Raw genomic sequence first — 17,331 nt, forward strand, 5'->3', positions numbered from 1 at the left:
ATATTTTTATAGACAATGAATTTTACACTGGATTTACAGCAAATGAGATCAACCATTCTAGCTATCTGAATACCTGTGAAGTGGATGGTCACACAGAGCGTGTATGCAGAGATCTAAATGGTTAGGAAGGATGTGGATCACAGAGTTGTCTATCACTGTTTTTGAAGCAGTCTCCTAGAGGCCTGCTTGCATTGATTTTTTTGATCAAACATCATTATATTTTGGCCACTTGTCCAACATCCTTATGCACAGACCCAGGGAACAGCTTTTTGTTCAAGGCTGGCTTCAGATTAGGATACTAATATATGTAAAAGATTGTTGCTTATTAAAAAAATCCTCTTTAAACAGTATATTGATACCATAACAGCGAAGCAAATGATGGTTAATAGGAAGTTATTGACCATGGTTATGTTTGTGTCTCTCTTATGACAGAATTGTACTCTCAATCAGGGGATTTGTTTGTTCCTTCTGATTCACATGTTGGTCTGAAGGCACGGGAAAAAAATAGAAACTATTCAATGAAAAATAAAATAATGTCAATTATAAATTTGCAGTCTTTTTCTTGCAGTGACCCAACTTCTGTCCTCCTACTTATTTTATATTTCTCTGTTTATGTTTGCGTTTTTTCATTAGCCTACAAAAGCCTTATACATATATTTTGTATTTGCTCTGAGTTTGTCTAGTTATTTAACTATGTTCACTCACTTTACTTCCTGAAGGTTCCTTGTTTTACTTTAACTATCTCAATATATTGTAAAATATGAAATAACTATAGGGCACATATGTATCAATAATTAAAGGATTTCCATTTTTTTCAACGAGGGATTCATTTTAGTGGGTATAAAAAATGAACACAATTAAATGATGTAGGATTCTCTGAGATAGCACAATTAATACATTGGAATATTTTTATTTTCCGTTTCAACACTGTCTGTCTGTAAACAAATATGTTTTCTACAGTAAAGCACAGAAGACTGCTTATTGTTTAAATGGATCAAGGGTACGTTTAACTTCCTATAACTTTTCTTTTTATAAAACCCAACCTGATAACATTTGGGAAATTAATTCCTGGGAAACAAGTCAATAATTCACACTCCTCTGTGAAGAGTACAGTTTTCTGGTGGAGCTGTTTGGAACAGGAATATCCTGCTTGAATTAATTGATTGTATGCTATTCAGTTGAAATGGGTAAGAATACTACTAAGTGGAAGTGTTATGCAAACCTATCATTAACACAGTATGTAAATCATGCCCCCATGGGGTCTCCCAATCAAGAAATGACAGAAGAAAGGTCTTGATGACATTGTAAAGTAATGCGGAATCCAAAGTGTGGGGGTTGTTGTCTGTGAAAAAAATAACTACTATTGCCAATAACTCTATTGATTGTGACTCAGGAAGAAATCAAGTTCTCAGATAAGGTCACGTATAACATCTTTATTCTAACTTTCCCTTATTAGTTACAATTATGCAAAACCAACCAAAATAAATATGTATTTTTTTGGCATACCTTTTTTGATTAAGGATGTGTCATGAATTGTATCCAAAATAATGATTTAATAGAAGATGATTTAAGTTTTTTTGTATAGCTGTCATGTGACCGTGTGATTCCAAATCCAAACCAGATATGGTACTTCAAGACAATTAGGACATAGGCATATTTGATTGTAGTGCTTCTTCTATGCTATGAATATTGTTATGAATATTAAGCAGTTTCTTAATTGAAAAGTCTATTACATTTATTATGTAATAGTTTTCATGTCAGACTTTGAAAAGACTAGAGATTGTTACTGCCCTGCTGAATAAATAACAGCTTGGACCAGTTAAAGATTCAAGCTGGTTGAAGCTGGTCTGCCAGCATGGCCCATGGACTCATTAGCCCGGCCTGACCTATTATACATCCATGGCCTGACCAGACTGAGTCACGTAACATGAAAACAGCTCCACTTCCGCTAGTCACACTTTGCGACAAGTCGTCAGAAGAAATCGACAGCCAGTCGAGACCTATGGCTCCCGTCGCCCAGCGTCAACTGTATTAAAAACTGTTTTAATTATACTACACATTTATTGGAGTGGTGCTATGTCTTCGGGGCTGACGGGACGCACACCGTAAGTTTTTGTTTGCTTTTTTAAATATATTGTGCAACTTGAGTAACACGAGATAACGCCGCACTGCCTATGTGTAGCAGTAAGCTAGCCAGCCAAGCTAGCTGCGTTGTTGAGGCCTGCTGTTAGCACACGGGCTATCACTTATGGGCGTAAAACTCAATACGAGTTGACTCTCAGGGTGTATGTTACAAGGTTACTCGAGCTCTACTGGCTTGAATATATTTATTTTTATTGCAAAAGTCCAAATAAACAGGATCGTAACTTGCTAACTGAGGTAGCTCAACCTTAGCATTAGTATCAGTTACAGCTAGCTAACTTTGGCTGTTGCTGGCTTATCTGAAAATAAACTGTTAAAAACACGCAACGCATGTTCATCTGGCGCAAAACACACACTTTGCTTTTAGCTTAATCAAACCGACAATTGGTTTACCACCAGGCTCCTTAAAACTCCACTATTTCCTATTTACCTTCGTCTGGAACTTTGTACCGCTTCAACCGCTATCATCACGTTACCAGACCTATGTTTTATCTGAGTACTCTCAATGGTGTAGCTTATTACCACTTAAAGATCCATAAGATCTTAAAGATTTAAATGGCAAATACATGTTCTGCTGTCCCCTTTTTTATGTCGTTTCCCTAAAAGGTTAAAACCATGTATTAAACATTATTACAAATATGGTTATTTCATTTTTTGTCCGTTGTTTTTTGGTCTCAGGTGCCTAACAAGCCGATGGGATATGACAGCCCAACCTAAACAGAGAAGCAGTGAAAATGCAACCCACTCGCTGTCTTTATCAGGAGTCGTCGGCACTGCTGGTTCAAACAGCTCAGCTTCCCCGTCACAACAAGCGGGAGAGAAGCCGGTGCCTCAGGGAGGAGTTGAGATGGCAGCAGCCATGGCTGCTAAAATAAATGCCATGTTGATGGCAAAAGGAAAGCTGTTGACTCCTCCACCATTGCTTGCAAAGGTGCTCATGATTTAGACATCTGTAGTAAATAACTGTCTTGTTTATTGCATCATTAGAAGGCTAACAGCTTCCCTTCTCAATTCTTACTTCTTTTAGACGCTTCGAAATATCCATGTGCCAAACACTACGGAAGAAATGGTGGTCACAGAGGTCGACATAAACGATGTACCAATAAATTGCAGGGAACTTCTTACTAAAGGCAAAACACAGGAAGAGGTAACTAGACAAAGAGCCCATGGTAACTTTGCAGATGTCACACAAGATACATTCAAAAGAAAATGGACAGGCAAAACATTAAGAAACTATAAATCCCTCTTAAATCTTAATCAGATATTCTATTCACTTTTCCAGATCCGACAGTTCAGTGGATCAGTCGTCTCAACAAAAGGCCATTACATGTCTGACGGGGAAAAGGGAAAAGCAGGGTCTGTATTTAGACACAGGATTTTTCTGATCCCAATTTAGACTATTTTAATACTTTACACATTGAAAAAATGATGTTTTCAATGACATTTCTGATTTGCTTACTTTCAGACAAAGGCCTTTGTATTTGCATGTCCAGGGGAAGAGCCAAGATCAAGTCAATAGTAAGTAGCACTTTTTTTAAAAATGTGCTCTATTTGCTGATTCTGGCATACTCTTCTCATGTAATTCACAAATGTTGTAAGCATTTTAATGCCTGTGGGTTATGACTGATGTCCAACACTTTACTGCAACCCCAGAGGCTGTGCTGAGGATAAAAGAGATCATCTCTGAAGACCTATTGAGGGCCTCGGCGGCATCAGGAGGACATCAGGTTCCTATAATGCCTCCGCTCACACTCTACCCTCAGCCTCCTCGGCCCGTCATTTCCCCATCTGCACCACGGATGCCAAACACCAACTCAGTGCCAGGACATCGGCCTGCAGCTCCTCATTCAGGGGTAGGCATATTGGACATATAATACAATAATATATTTAAATGTGGCCCTTTACAAACAACAGGGAAACAAGCTCAGGTCTATTGTATTGAATATTGATTGTCTGTGTCGTGTCATAGTGTCAGTCAGAACTTTTCAAATGGAGGTTAAGAAAGTGAGGCAAATGAAGACCATGTTGCCTTCACTGATACCCACCTCCCAGATAAAGTAGCAGAGAGAACGTCCCTGGTCTAAAGGGAAAAGCCTTGGATTTCTGCGCCTGCTTACAAATCTTTCTTACAATTATTCAAGCTTTTTTTAGATGTTTATAAAAAAACAGAATATGCAGGGCACATTAATTTATCCCATATTTCCCCACATCATCAGAGTTTTGTGCACACAAAGATTTTTGTGGGTCTGGACCAGGCGTGTCCCTCGTTCAACGTGAATGAAAAGGTGGAGGGTCCGGGAGGATCGTACCTGAGTCACATCCAGGCAGAGACGGGGGCTCGGGTCTTTCTCAGGGGGAAAAGTTCTGGCTACATCGAACAAGCATCCAAACGAGAGTCTTTTGAGCCTCTTTATGTCTACATCAGGTATGTTCTCACTATTCAAGCTAAAAGAAACAAGACCATGTTTATTCTGAAGGAAACCACACATAGATTAATTTAGTTTACTAACTTAAACATTTTCACTCAATAACAGACCATGACTTGACATCTTTGCTGAATTAAGAGATCAACCCACATTAAATCCATTATTTGTGTTTTACAGCCACCCAAATTCATCTGGATTGGAGTCAGCGAAGAAACTTACGGAGAGTCTGCTGGAAACTGTAAGTTCCTGATACTGTTGACACAAACAAAGGTGTGAGTTTAACTGAATGAGTGCCTAATGGGAGGTTAAAGAAGGTGAAACTATTAAAGCATATAGTTCTTACTGATACCCACCTCCTAAAGTAAAAGTGGTAGTGAGAACCACCTGATCTCCAGAGATAGATTACGAGTGCTCTGCACCTACCCACAATGCAACTGTTGAAATCAATCAATGCAGCCTTTGTTGATTGTTATCTCCCTCCTTCAATATATTTGTCTCTCTCTCTCCAGGTGAGACAGGAAAATGCCCGTATGGCGTCGATGTACAGCGCCACCAGTTCAACACAACGTGAGTATTCCTTTATTCCTCGTAACTAATTCCAACAGGGTGACCCAATGTCAGGTACTAGCTGCCTGCATCCATCTTGTTAATAATCATCGTGTGACATCTGTAGTGGCTGAATAAGTTAAAAATAGAACGTAACTGTCAAGAACACCGTTATTGGTTCATGTTATATATGCTATTAACTCCACGTTCTATACTTTCATTTCAGCATACGCACATGGATTTCAACCTAATAGCAATTACTCTAGCCAGGGGTCCTGGTATAACTACCCAGCAAATGGGTATGCTGGCGGCTATTCAGCGTACTCAGGAGCCAGTGGTTATTGGAGTAATGCAAATGGTCCCCCAAGTCATTCTAACATGTCGACAAACCCTCCATCTTCTCAGGCAATGGTTCAGTATCCTGTGTGTCCTAGGAAACCAAATCCCTATCTCGACCAGGTAATTGCTAAGGCTTCAGCAGCTGTGTATTTCTATATATTTTTGTATTATTTAACCTATAAAATGCTTGACTTTAAACCTGTACAGCCTTGAAAGGGTTGAATGCGTACTCAGGAGCCTCTATACCGTTGTGCACAGTTTTTTAAATCCTGTCACTGCAGCCGTGTGTATGTGTTGGTTTTTTCTCTACTGAAGGATGCTGGCAGCAGTGAGACAGTGGAGCCTGGAGGATCTTTAGATAACCCCCCCAACTCCGGAAGTCCCAGACGTCATTTCCAGGAGGGGGCTAAGGAGGAACAGGTTAGCTGATGAGTTACACCTCTACACATCGCTGACAGATGACATAAAATACAAAGACATAAAATGACACACTATTACGTTCCATGAAAAGTATCAATCACAGTTGGGTTATCCTACATGCACTCAGTCTCTGTTACTATGTTTTTCAGACTAGCTAAGTAGTGAGTCACATTATTGTTTCGTAAACATCCAACCACCGTTCCTAATACTGGCTGACTAACAAAGCTGAGCAGTGTGTTTTGAACACAGACATGGGATTAAGCTGCATCAATGTTAAACTCCTGGAAATTTCCAACATCCTCTATCAACCCTTACCCCCTAAACGCACCAGGAGCGGCTGCGACCTCCTCCTGCGACCTAACACACCAGGCGCGTTTCAAAACGTTGCGGAAGCGGAGCGTCGTGTGTGCAGCCTCGCAGTTGTTGTTGATTTTGGAATATTTCCTGGACATTTGTACTTCTACAAGTAGTAGGCTACGTAGTTAAATGGTTTATGTTTGTGTCTGTTTAAATCGGGTTTATTGTTGTTATTTCCTATGTTGTTGTGTTGTAGACTACAGACACAGTTAATAATAATTGTAATATTCCAGTTATAAATGACATGAATCAAAGATGTGTTGCTGTATTTTAGTGGTAAAAAAAATATGCATTCATCATCATAATTATTGTATATATATAATTGACAGTGCCTGTAAACCGGAGGAGAACGCTGGCATGTATTCTCCTACTTGAAAGACGGTGGGGGGGAGGAGAAGGAGCCGGTTTTGGGTGCACCCCCTCAACCACTTTTTACTTGGTCAATACATCGCGACCCAACATTTTGAAGCACTCAAATCTATTCAACAAAAAATCGTGCTGTAATATATACACTGTAGTACAGTGAAGTATAGTGCATATATCCCTTCACAGAACTAAAGTATGCTTTTAAAAAAGGTTTATGAGTTGATGGAATCAACGCTGAACTATATAAAAAGGCACACGTGCTGAAAACCCAACCCCAGCAGGGGGGGATTCTCCCCCAGGAGATTTTTTAGAAATACTAACATAAACTATGCATTCTGGTACACTCTGAGAAGAAAATAAATAGATGTATTACAACCCGACATATTAATAATATTTTATGCCATTGTTTGTTTTTCACTTTGTTCTGACATCTTGCTGCGAGAAGAGTAAAGAGGAGATAGTCTGTGTGACTTACTTTAAATTGTGGATAAGGGTAGATAGCTCCCATTGTTCTGTGACCTGTCAATCATCAAACCGGGGGTCATATTTCATTATGTGTTCATTTGTATCTGAAGTTGTACCCATGGATGTATAAAGAATAGTTCTACCGCAAAGTTATTCTCCGTGGGGACTTCCGGCAACAATCTTGATTCTGATTGGCCAGAAGACTCGAAAAAACATCAGCAAAGATGTTTTATTGAGTGGATGATCACTACGTGACAGAAGTTTTCAAAGCAGTTTATGGTCTCCGGTGCTTCCAGCCCAACGCCGACTGCATGCACAGCGTTAGAAAATCGGGCCTTAAAAATTAAAGTTTGACCCACCCCAAAAAAAAATTCCAATTTTTTCTTCTTCACTCACACATCCGCGACCCACTTGAAACGGGTCCCACCAGTTGAGCACCACTGCCTTAGAGCACTTCAGGCTCTCTCCAACCATTTCCCTGCCTGTCATGAGATGTATATCAAAGGTTCAAATTACCATCCGAATCAGGCCGTGGCCTTTTTATTCAGCTTCTCTGCCTTTCAAAGTACATTTTTCAAATAAGTGAGAAGGTTAAGTTTTGAAAAGGTTTTCATGTGTTGAACGATGTTTTTCCAACACTCTCTTATGTTTGTTTAGCCTTCCAGCAGATCTCCAGAGGGTCCTGTGAACCAAGAGGCGGCCCTTCCTGCCCCCAGTGTTGGAAAGGAGAAAGTAGTAGAAAGGTAGGTTAATTGATTACCTTTTCCTTGTTAAATTATTCTTCATGAACTTTGTGAGGTGTAGATATTGATGTCTTTCTCTCGACAGGATTCTGATGCCCCCTCCCCCACCTCTGTTTGTGGCCCCTGCCCCTGTTGCACGCAAAAGGCCGAGAGACACAGAAGACCCAGTCAGTCTGCCTGGCATCACCGCGTCTATGGGTATGCATTTCTTCATCTCAAATATCCTGAGGGTGATACCTCGGACATGTCTGTTGCATGTAGCTGCATCTCCCCCCATGGAGGAGTGGTGGAGGAGTGGAGACCTGTGTGACGCTCCCCACTGGCAGAACCCACTAACGCACTTCTCCTGTATATGTCTTTTGTCTTTCCCTCGTTTTCTCTCTCAACATGTGACCCTGGACGGCCTGTTATGGATGTGTGCTCTGCTGCCGTTTCATTTGGTATCTTCCCACCCCTGGCTGTGGATCAAACAAACCCAAAAACCAACGCTAACATGAGGCTCCTCAATGGGTTTCCTTTTCTCTTTTATCTCGCCACCCCCCTTCTCTCTCCTTTTCTCTGTCTCTTTTTTGATTGCGTTCTTACAGGTGTTCAAGATGAGATCGGCAAGAAGACGAAAGTGGACGACGATACGTCTGGGCTAGTCCCCTACGGAGGAGACTCCTCCGACGAAGAGGAGGAGAGGACGCGCAGCAGTAAGCCCGATCACTCATAACCCCTGCCCCCCCCCCCAGTCCAGGATACTCACAGACCCAAAGTCTCCATTCGGTTTACAACACAGTTCTCAAACCCCGGAAAGGAAAAATCCGCCCTTTCATTTTCATTGACTATTTTGCCTTTTTTTTTATTCTTTTTTTTTTTACTACAAAGAGGGAATGCATTGATTGCTGATCATTTTCCAAGTAGAGTTAACCATTTTAAAACTTGCAGAATGTTTGGTTTTTTTCATCTCCATGTGGCACTTCCGGAGAGGAACACCTGGCCCCACTTTATGTATCGCATCCTTTTTAAAAGGCAGGGGACCAAACTTTACACACCGACAGGTTGACAATCTTAATATATCATTATTTTATAGCACAGATGATTATTAGTAAACAGGCTGTAAATGAAAAAACAAATACTGGTATGGTCTTTGAATAATCACCATCTCCTGATGTTTGGTGCTTTCGTGGACTCTTAAGGAGGAAAGGTTTTTATTGAATGGTCTTGGTGTAGGTTTTGCCATGTGTACTTTTTCTCTGTTATATCACACAGGGTGTGAACCCGTTGGTTTCTCTATAGTATTGCACACCTAGATAGCAGTTGTAAATATAGAAAACCATGCCAACTATTTCATTGTGCATATTTTTATGGCCAAATGACTTATAAGCGCAGCACATCTTATGGCTTCATGCTCATTAGAGATTGTAATGGTTTTAGAAAATATAAGTCTTTCACCTTTGTTATCGCTGTCTTGATATAAACCTTTCTTTCTTACTCTTAAGTGTCTGACTCCAAAACGTCCACATACAATTATGAAAAGATGGGTCATTTTTTTGTAAAGATGTCACTATTAAACAAATGACTCCCTTTGATCAGTGTGAAAGTATTCAGGGTGGATTTTCCCTTTAAGAGGTGAATACTATTGTGTAACTACATGATATTTTTTCATTTCTTTAAACCATCTTTTTGCTCATCAAAACAAGCCCCTTTATTTCCTATTTTTTTAATTCAAACACTTGGTCTGCTGCAGTTACTGATGCTATAAATACATATTGTAAAATTCAGTGAAACTTTTTTTCTTATCTTGGAAAATGGTGTATGCCTGTTCCCATGGAATACTATAATAAAGAAACACTTATAAATAAATCTGCCTTATTGTCTTTGGATCCGGCATATGCTTTTATTTATTGGGACTCTCCCAGAACTTTGGTAAGTAAGAAAAACAAAGTTATTTCACGTCCTTCCAGCCCTTGGTTTTATTCCGTCATTCTGCTGTCAGATGAATGCGTACTCGGGAGCCTCGATGCCGTTGTGCACAGTAAGAGCTCCTGGGTTATCCAGGCCAAAGCAGGGCTGCACATACTTTGGGAAGTTACAGTGGAAAGTGTGTAGGTGTTGTTCCAGATCCACGTTGAAAAAGGACAGAGTCCCCCTCTCGTAGTCCAGAGCCACCCCGATCCGCACTGGGTTCACTGTGATCCTCAGGTCAGGACTGCAGCCGCCGTGCAGAAACTCAAATTTATGCCTAAAGAAAAAAGGGCATTTTGTCAGCCATTGTAATTCAATTTATTACCCGTTTTGTTTACACACCAAATGATGTTTCTTTGGTGTATTATTGTGCATAGATTGAACGAAAAAATGCAGTGAATCATATTTTAAAAACAGATGATGCTGTTGAATGAGTAATGTGAATAAATTGTTAAAATTATATTTATTACTATAAAGACGTTCACGACGTAAACCACATTCAGCCCTTGTGTGATCATTGCGCACTGCATGATTTACTCAATGTGACAATCCAAGTGTCCTGCTTTGAACCAAGATGAGTTGCCATGGCAACACTTATAAAGTGCCGTAACTGATATTCCACTGTCTTCTACAATCAATAGGCTTCGTTTTTGTGGGAGCGGATGCACCATTCTTTTGCTTAGGAAAGGGAAATCTGTGGCAAAAAATATATTTGTGGCCCAGATTCCATGTACTGCAATAGTAGACTCTCAGAGGATCAGCATGCTAATAGGATCAGATTGACTGAACATCTTTATCAACTTGGGAGGGAAAACATTCCCCAGCTTGTTTAATGGGGATCGGAATAACAAGTCAATCAAGGGACTGAGCAATCACTCAAAGATGGAGAAGTATGCTTATCTCATGGAATCTCTTACGTTTGAGGTCAGTTATATAGGAGGAATAAGGTTGTATACAAAGTTCTGTTGAGACAGAGTTTATGCAAATCTATATTATATAACCGTCTCAAACAGTAATTATAATATCCACAGTAATGCTTTTTTAACAGACATGATGCATTTACCTGGATGGAGTGAGAATGTGTCTCATACACCAGGAGGTGTTGTTGGCTCCGAGGTAGGAGTTCCTCTCTGTGTCCTCAGATGCAACTCCGATCCTAAACTCTGTCCCATCATCCACCTCAACTTCCCAGTAGTGCCTGCCTCGTACTGGGATCAGATCCCCCAGGACAGCAACACATCTGTACACACAGCCTTACTTTACAGATCTACACTCTTGGAAAGTCCCATTATCTTCAGTCACAAAAGACTATTGTATGTTTACCTGCTAAAGGTGTTGTTATCGTCTAAGGCCATAGCGCTGATTGGCAGCTCCTCGTCTCCATAGAAAATTGTGAAGCCGTCCTCAGAGATGGAAAGGCAAGAATGGGCAGTTTCCTCCAGGAGGTAGAAGAGTGTACCTGTACAGGTAAAAAGCAGAGATGGAACTTATCAAAGTGAACTCACTGAAGTATGGTTCCCAAATACAATTTTGACTACTTCTATTTTATGCTACATTATTCTTCCTAATTCACTACAATTATCAAGCCATCTATAGTAAGCTATTATACAGGTCAAGGTGTATAGAAAAACCTGATTCATACAAAGAGATGATGCATTTTTATAACTCAAACTACCAAACATAGACAGTTGTGTGACCATTAAAGAGGATTTCATCCTCAGATTCTATCTATCTATTCTACATGTTTTTGCAATGGTTCCCAACCTGGGAAACATGACCCATAAGGGGGTCAATAGATGAATCCAAGAGGACACCTGTGGCTGATATGGCAAGGCAAGTTTATTTATATAGCACCTTTCAACACAAGGCAATTCAAAGTGCTTTACAACAATGAAAGACATTAAGAGCATTAAGAAACATATTATGAAATGGCATTTAAAAACAGTCATTTAAAAGCAACGATAATAAATCATGAATAACAAAGGTACATGCATTTAAGTTACAGTGCAGTGTGAGATACACACATCTGAAATGTTAAGGTCTGACTCAATCATTGCTAACTTTTTAGCAAAAATCGTTTCACTTTTTTTCTACTTTATTTTCTAACTTATCCTTTAGTTATGTCAAGTGTTTAATGCTTAACGAACCCCTCTTTTTAAAATGTTAATCTACAATCCAATATTCAGAAAATTCAACGAATCTTGGGCATATTTGTGTAGCATATTAATTTGCTCCCAGACATTCGTGTGGCTTGCTAGCTATGAGTTATTTTACTTTAGACGCTCAAATTGAATTTTGTTGCTTTACTTCCGCTCTTCTTCTAAATGCAGAACCTTTACTTCTAACACCATTTTTTTATAAATCAGTACTGATACTTTGACTTCTTTCCCCCAATGTCTGAACAGCTGATAGTGATGCCTCTCACCTGTCGTGGAGACGGTGATCACTTCACTCCTGTCGCTGGGCCCACCGATGTTGACTGCTCTCACAGAGATGAGGTAACGGCGTCCTGTCTGCAGCTGGATCACACACTGACAGGTTGGCATGGCTACAATAGACCTGGACGATTAACCAATGGGACAGAAGGCTGATATCACTTACTATTTAAACAGTCTTAATGCACAATGATGACAACTTTTTGGATTGGCTTTTATTTCCATATCTTCAGCAGAGTATAAAGCCTTAAAATAACAACTTGTCTCACAACTTCTGAAATAGTAGGTGGATAAACGGGGTGTTTAACTAAGAACTTTCTCACATCTAAGCACCGATCCATTACAGTTAATACCATTTAGGTGCCTCTTTGCAAAAAAATGCAGAGACTATTCATTATAAAAAAGGTTTTCCTGTTCTCCAAAGAGATCAGATGAAAAATGAAAATGACCCCAAATGTGAGGACGGTATTCGAGCTGTGCTGCAGGAGCTGAGGCTAAGAATAGATTTTCTGGGACAGAGTGTCTTGATTCAGCAGCTCTATAACCATGGGACCTAAAAAATCCCAAGCAAGCACTAACAAGGGCTTTTTTATGGATGTATTGAAGCAAAAGCCTTATTAAAAGGACAGGGCTGTGAAGACCAATATCACAGGGGTGCTGCATCTTTGAAGCTCTGCAAATTCACTGGGGCATTTTTTTTTTTAACAGGGCTATTTTTAGATTACAAAAGAAAGCACAATTAAATCCTGAGCTTAGTACAGCAACCTTTGGTCACTGAGACAAATTATGTACGTCATTCCTCGAACCCGCACTCTTTGGAGTAAGCTAAACGTTTTCTCATCCCAGTGTGAGCTACATAGTCATTTATCACTTGATCTTTTTCATGGAATATTTCAGAAACAGTATTAAAAGGATTATTTCTAATGCACATGTACTGCTACTGATCATTTCTTTTTAAAGTAACTTGCTGTTCTTGTGGGTTTGTTCATTTATCTTAGACTATTTATTCTTCTCTGGCCATTGTAAAAAAGATTCTGCAATGGGAATATTCCTGTTAAAATATAGCTTAAATAATCAATAAACTGTGGGTTTAAGTTAATAACTAGTTCTTACTCAGTTATGGCATTCTCTGTTCCATCAGTGCCCATCTCACTGAGCTCCACCGTGTAGGAGTCCACAGGGTTGGTGTTCCCTGACTCCCAGCGGATCAGAGCAGCCTCTGGACAGCTGGTACACTCCCTCTGCTTTATCACTGGAGGCGATGGCACTACAGCGAGAGAGCAATCACGATTTACACTTAAGTCCCTCTAACATCAATCCTGTGAAGCTGGAGCCATTACAAAATAGATAACAGTGATTTTAGGAGACATCCTGAGACCACAGGACTATTATTTAAACTTTCACAAGTTTTATGAACCCTCGTGTTGTAGGAGTGTACCATTTATTACCTGTCATGTATAAGGCCTTCTCGCTCGCTGGGCTGATGCCTGTGGTGTTGGTGGCAGTCACCCAGAGTTCATACTGAGCGTTTGGCAGCAGATCTGCCACAGTGCAGTGGGTCTCCTTCACTTTCACCTTGCTGACTGAAAAGCAGGCAAATATTTAATTATGGCTGCACTGATTACCATCATACTGCCAGTATTCCTGAGAGACATTTCCAAATCAATGTTATTCCAACAGTAGATGGTGTTATCATGCAATCTGTAGTCCGTGTCTTATACCAGGTGGTGCACAGGAGCTGTCTGCTGGTGTGTCCTCCAGCACCGGCCTGTAGTAGAGCTCATAGTACTCCACCGTGTCGTCGGAGAACAGGCTCCAGCACACACGCAGGGACGTCTGGGAGGCCGAGTTGGGCATCTGTGGGTTGATTACCGGGGCTGAGGGAGCTGTTTATATATTGGAGAAACATTTTTTATTTGTTTTTGTTATCACGTCATATGATCAAAAGTACAACGGTGCAGGAGCGGTTTTGCATAAAATGCATTACGACTGCTTGCTGTAGTTTAATCTAAAAGCGGACAACTTTTTCTGGTTTGGCTTGTTGGGTTAATTGTTTATGTCCACAACGCTTTTCCACTTCCCTACATTCACAACTTGGATATGACCATATCTGACCAATGATTTGTTACTCAAGTAAAATCATCCCTAAAATGTACTTAAAATATCACTGTGATCCTATCATTTGCTTTTGTAGGCTTACTATGTACCACAGCTCCCATCATAGTGATAACCTCAAGGATGTTTAGGGAGACTTCCATCATCAACTGTACTTCCATCTCCTATCTGTATGATGGCTTGTGGATCAAATTCAATAGAAATATATTTCCAATCCCCACAGTCTCTTTCTCTGCTAAACCCAATAAATATTGTTGAACCCTCATCTCTTTGCTGTACTAATAATTAGTTATTGATTATTGGTAGCACTGTAGCTGATTTGGGGAAACTATTTGTAAATCAGACCTGGAACAACGTTGATGGAGTCCATCATGGTTTTAACATCCGACATGTCAGAGAGTGGTGTATTAAACTCCACACTTGTAGACAACGTGAGCTCAACCTCCTCTTTGGCAAAGTCCTCAATTCTTGTGTTGAACAAAAAAAAAAAAGTCTGAGTAATACAATACATTTAGGGTCAAGCAGCTTGTGTCATGCTGTTTGTTTGTATAACACTTATTAAATGTTCAAAAGGTGTCTATTTACATAATATAAGACTAAAGGCAAAAACATATTGTTAATCCATTGAAATCACACTGCAGTCAAGGTCAGAGTCACACTATCTGGCATGCTCACTGACAAGCTTCATAATTACCTTTTAATGGTGGGCATAACTGCCTGTCAATAAAGTCAAAGAAATCAATTGAATAAAGTAAATAGATGTAGAATTACAATACAATATTTCAGATCCACAATCACTATCAGCAGTGGTTTTAACATCGACAGTAACATCCTTCACTGGAGCTAATGTAATCTGCACTTGAACAAAAGCGTGGACACCTTGAGGAACAGCCTCTTGTCCTGGCTGCGGTACACCTTCTGGGCCGTCTCAATGAGCTCCTTGGAGGCGTCCATGGCTCGCCCACAGGCCAGCAGCTGCTTGTACAGCGCCTCCAGCTTGCCCTTCTTCTCCTCCTCCAGCCCCGCCGCCCTCTCGTCGTAACGCTGAGACAACGTCAGCAGCACATCGTTGTAGTGCTGCTCCAAGTGCTGCTCCTGACGGCCAAAATTCTCCTGCACATACATTTATATGACCACAGTTAAAAGAGATTTACACATGTGTTGCGCATTAAACTAACTATTAAAGGAAGAGAAATGAGGAGAGGATGATGGATAAAGGGAGGCAGTGAATGATATGGCCGTGTTTGACTTCTGAGTTAGGGACCTCCAGGAGACACACATCTACTTACAAAAATGAAATCTGACATATTGAACTTTCTTTTTGTCTTCGAGTTTAATAAAACTAAAATATTCGAAAATAAGTATTCCCAAAATGCTCACATAGCCATAAAATAATAAATCAATGTCAAAACACATTACCACAATCTGTTCCACTAAACGGAGAGTGTTTAGAGAATGACTTTACCTCCACAGTGAGAAAGATTTCTTCCAGATGACCTGCAAAGTTTTCCATTTCAGCAACTTTCCCTTGCAATCGATTCCTGACTGTGACGATCTCACCCTGAAAACAATTGAAAGTCAAATTGCCTTTTTTAATATAATCCAGTAACAAAATGTTTCAGCCTGTGTCGTCAGGACTTTCTGCTCATGTGACATTGTGTGTCTCGGTAACACAAGCTTTCATGGGGACAGCTCCATCTTCTGGGATACAAAGAAACCTGAAATGATAGATATGCATGTGGAACGTAATTGCCATATTAAGAAAAAAAGAAAAAGAATGGGCATGTTTTAATGGATTTAGCCATGGCATCTCTAGCAGGCAGATTCTGCATTTGTGCTGCTATGTTTACCAAGACCATTTTAATAATGTAAACCCAAACAAATAAAGGAAAAAAATGTAATGTTTCATTCATACATCATGGGCAAAATATGTGCCAATGTCTCACCTCAGTTTCTCCCTCTCTGAACACATTGTCATCATCCAGTTCATCTTCTGGTGGGGTGGGAGACGGAAGGCTGTCCTCACAGGGCTCAAAGTGAAGGGACTCGTTGGTGCCTACAGAAAACCTCTGGAAGGTGGACACACCTCGGGGGGGCCTCGCTTCTCTGTCTGCCATGATGGTTGAATCTCTGCTCAAATCCTGGTGCTCAGCTTCCTCTGCAATCACATCCAGTGTGCCTCCTCTGATCTCAAACAAGTCCATGGGGAGAGGGGCTGTGAGTTTTAAAAATATTTGTAAAGTTTCGGATAAAAGATCTATTTACTTCAATCCTTTATTGATCAAAAACATTTAAGAACAAAACATTCTGCATCAGATAACAGCTAAATAGAAACAACACACAAGAGAAGAACTAAAAACTACACTCTTCATTCATTAACCCACCAAGTTGTCTCTAATATAACAGTCTGCTAGTGATAAAAGGATGAATTGTGATTATATTATTTGATGCATGTTTACCTTGATAATTCAGCAAAACAGTCTGTTCTCAACGGCCATTTTAGGCCAACACTGGTGTCCGACAAGTCAGCTGTGAAGGCAGTCCAACCCTCACCAAGCAGCTGTGACAGAAATAGATGGTAGGCTACTCGGATTGCTCAAATATCACAGGAATGCCAAACACACATGCAGAAAGTTGGATATTTATTGAAAATAAGCTCACAACTAATAATAAACCTTAGTTTTGATAACACTGTGTATACTCATGTAACTTAAAACCAGTATCAGTTTTAATGTATTGCTACTAAGGAGGTGGAATTCCCCTAACATGTGATTCAAAGGTCGAAGTTGAAAACATTGCCAGGGATATTATGATGCCTTCCCTGCTCCTCGTTAATAACACAATTTGTTCTTTCAGTACCTTGGAAACGAACAAAAATAGCTAATAATGATGATTTAAAATCAAGCAATCCTGAACTTTTTTAACAATGCTATGTAATTTATTTTATTGAAAGTAGATGGGATAAATTGTATTTATCTATGGTTTAAAATGTTGTGCTCTAGTGAGATGGATAGTTCCGGATATGTC

General features: G+C 40.0%; 2 protein-coding genes and 1 non-coding gene across 3 annotated transcripts; 2 read left to right on the forward strand and 1 right to left on the reverse strand.

Moving 5' to 3' along the window:
* The first annotated feature begins 1,942 nt into the window (after positions 1 to 1,942).
* Positions 1,943 to 9,652, forward strand: LOC117465283 (KH homology domain-containing protein 4-like). The gene is made up of 14 exons (XM_034108210.1): positions 1,943 to 2,105; positions 2,821 to 3,073; positions 3,170 to 3,289; positions 3,425 to 3,498; positions 3,608 to 3,660; positions 3,796 to 3,995; positions 4,359 to 4,567; positions 4,746 to 4,806; positions 5,078 to 5,135; positions 5,341 to 5,573; positions 5,769 to 5,873; positions 7,719 to 7,804; positions 7,890 to 8,002; positions 8,392 to 9,652. Exons 1-14 carry the CDS (start codon positions 2,077 to 2,079, stop codon positions 8,517 to 8,519), a joined length of 1,722 nt encoding a protein of 573 aa, XP_033964101.1. The 5' UTR covers positions 1,943 to 2,076; the 3' UTR covers positions 8,520 to 9,652.
* LOC117444650 (small nucleolar RNA SNORA47) lies at positions 4,133 to 4,264 on the forward strand. The gene has a single exon (XR_004551837.1). It is a non-coding gene; the product is annotated as a small nucleolar RNA SNORA47 (small nucleolar RNA).
* Positions 9,653 to 9,734: 82 nt separating the features above from the next.
* On the reverse strand, positions 9,735 to 16,871 carry LOC117465267 (fibronectin type III and SPRY domain-containing protein 2). The gene is made up of 13 exons (XM_034108209.2): positions 16,764 to 16,871; positions 16,251 to 16,519; positions 15,770 to 15,865; positions 15,184 to 15,417; positions 14,999 to 15,021; positions 14,650 to 14,771; positions 13,911 to 14,075; positions 13,638 to 13,772; positions 13,303 to 13,456; positions 12,180 to 12,313; positions 11,078 to 11,213; positions 10,818 to 10,994; positions 9,735 to 10,031 (listed from the first exon to the last, which is right to left on the reverse strand). Exons 2-13 carry the CDS (start codon positions 16,506 to 16,508, stop codon positions 9,782 to 9,784), a joined length of 1,884 nt encoding a protein of 627 aa, XP_033964100.1. The 5' UTR covers positions 16,509 to 16,519; positions 16,764 to 16,871; the 3' UTR covers positions 9,735 to 9,781.
* Between the last annotated feature and the right edge of the window lie 460 nt (positions 16,872 to 17,331).

The sequence above is a fragment of the Pseudochaenichthys georgianus genome, chromosome 3, assembly GCF_902827115.2.
Source record: "Pseudochaenichthys georgianus chromosome 3, fPseGeo1.2, whole genome shotgun sequence".
Lineage (NCBI taxonomy): Eukaryota > Metazoa > Chordata > Actinopteri > Perciformes > Channichthyidae > Pseudochaenichthys > Pseudochaenichthys georgianus.